At 67.0% G+C, this 470-nt stretch overlaps 1 protein-coding gene across 1 annotated transcript in view; it reads left to right on the plus strand.

Annotated features, from left to right (window-relative positions):
- VPS33B (vacuolar protein sorting 33 homolog B (yeast)) overlaps nt 1–470 on the plus strand; it is a gene marked incomplete at both ends in the record, with an annotated part of 6835 nt that overhangs the window by 4857 nt on the left and 1508 nt on the right. Inside the window, one exon of the mRNA XM_009582448.1 lies at nt 181–313. Within this exon, the coding sequence (XP_009580743.1) occupies nt 181–313 (133 nt within the window). The remainder of the gene's footprint in view (nt 1–180; nt 314–470) is intronic.

The following is a 470-nucleotide window of genomic DNA, read 5'->3' on the forward strand; positions in this document are numbered from 1 at the left end:
GGATGCTTGGCCTGTCCCCGCGGGAGACCCCCTGCCTCCACGGGCTCCGCACAAGTCCTGAGCTCTGCCTGCCCCCGCCCTTTGCCGGCTCTAAGCAGCCTCCCCATGGAGGTGGCACCCTGCCGCCTTCCCATGCACACAGCTGGGGCTCCGCGCTGATCCGGCTGCTCCCTTCCCCAGAGCTACGGGCCTGAGCACTTGCTGACCTTCCACAACCTCAAACGCATCGGGCTGCTGACCGAGCAGTCGGCTGGAGAGACCCTGACTGCTGTGGAAAGCAAAGTCAGCAAGCTGGTGACGGACCGTGCTGCAGGTGAGAGCCAGCCCTCTCTGCCCCGCGAGTCCCCTGGGAGCCTGGGCTGTGGGGAGCCCCGGGGCAGAGACCTGCCCTGGCGGGAGCTGTTGCCTCAGAGCTGGCTGGAAGCACATGGCAAACGTGGACACTGCAGGCACAGAGCAAGTCCCCAGCG

This window comes from Fulmarus glacialis, unplaced genomic scaffold, assembly GCF_000690835.1.
Source record: "Fulmarus glacialis isolate BGI_N327 unplaced genomic scaffold, ASM69083v1 scaffold18877, whole genome shotgun sequence".
Classification (NCBI taxonomy): domain Eukaryota; kingdom Metazoa; phylum Chordata; class Aves; order Procellariiformes; family Procellariidae; genus Fulmarus; species Fulmarus glacialis.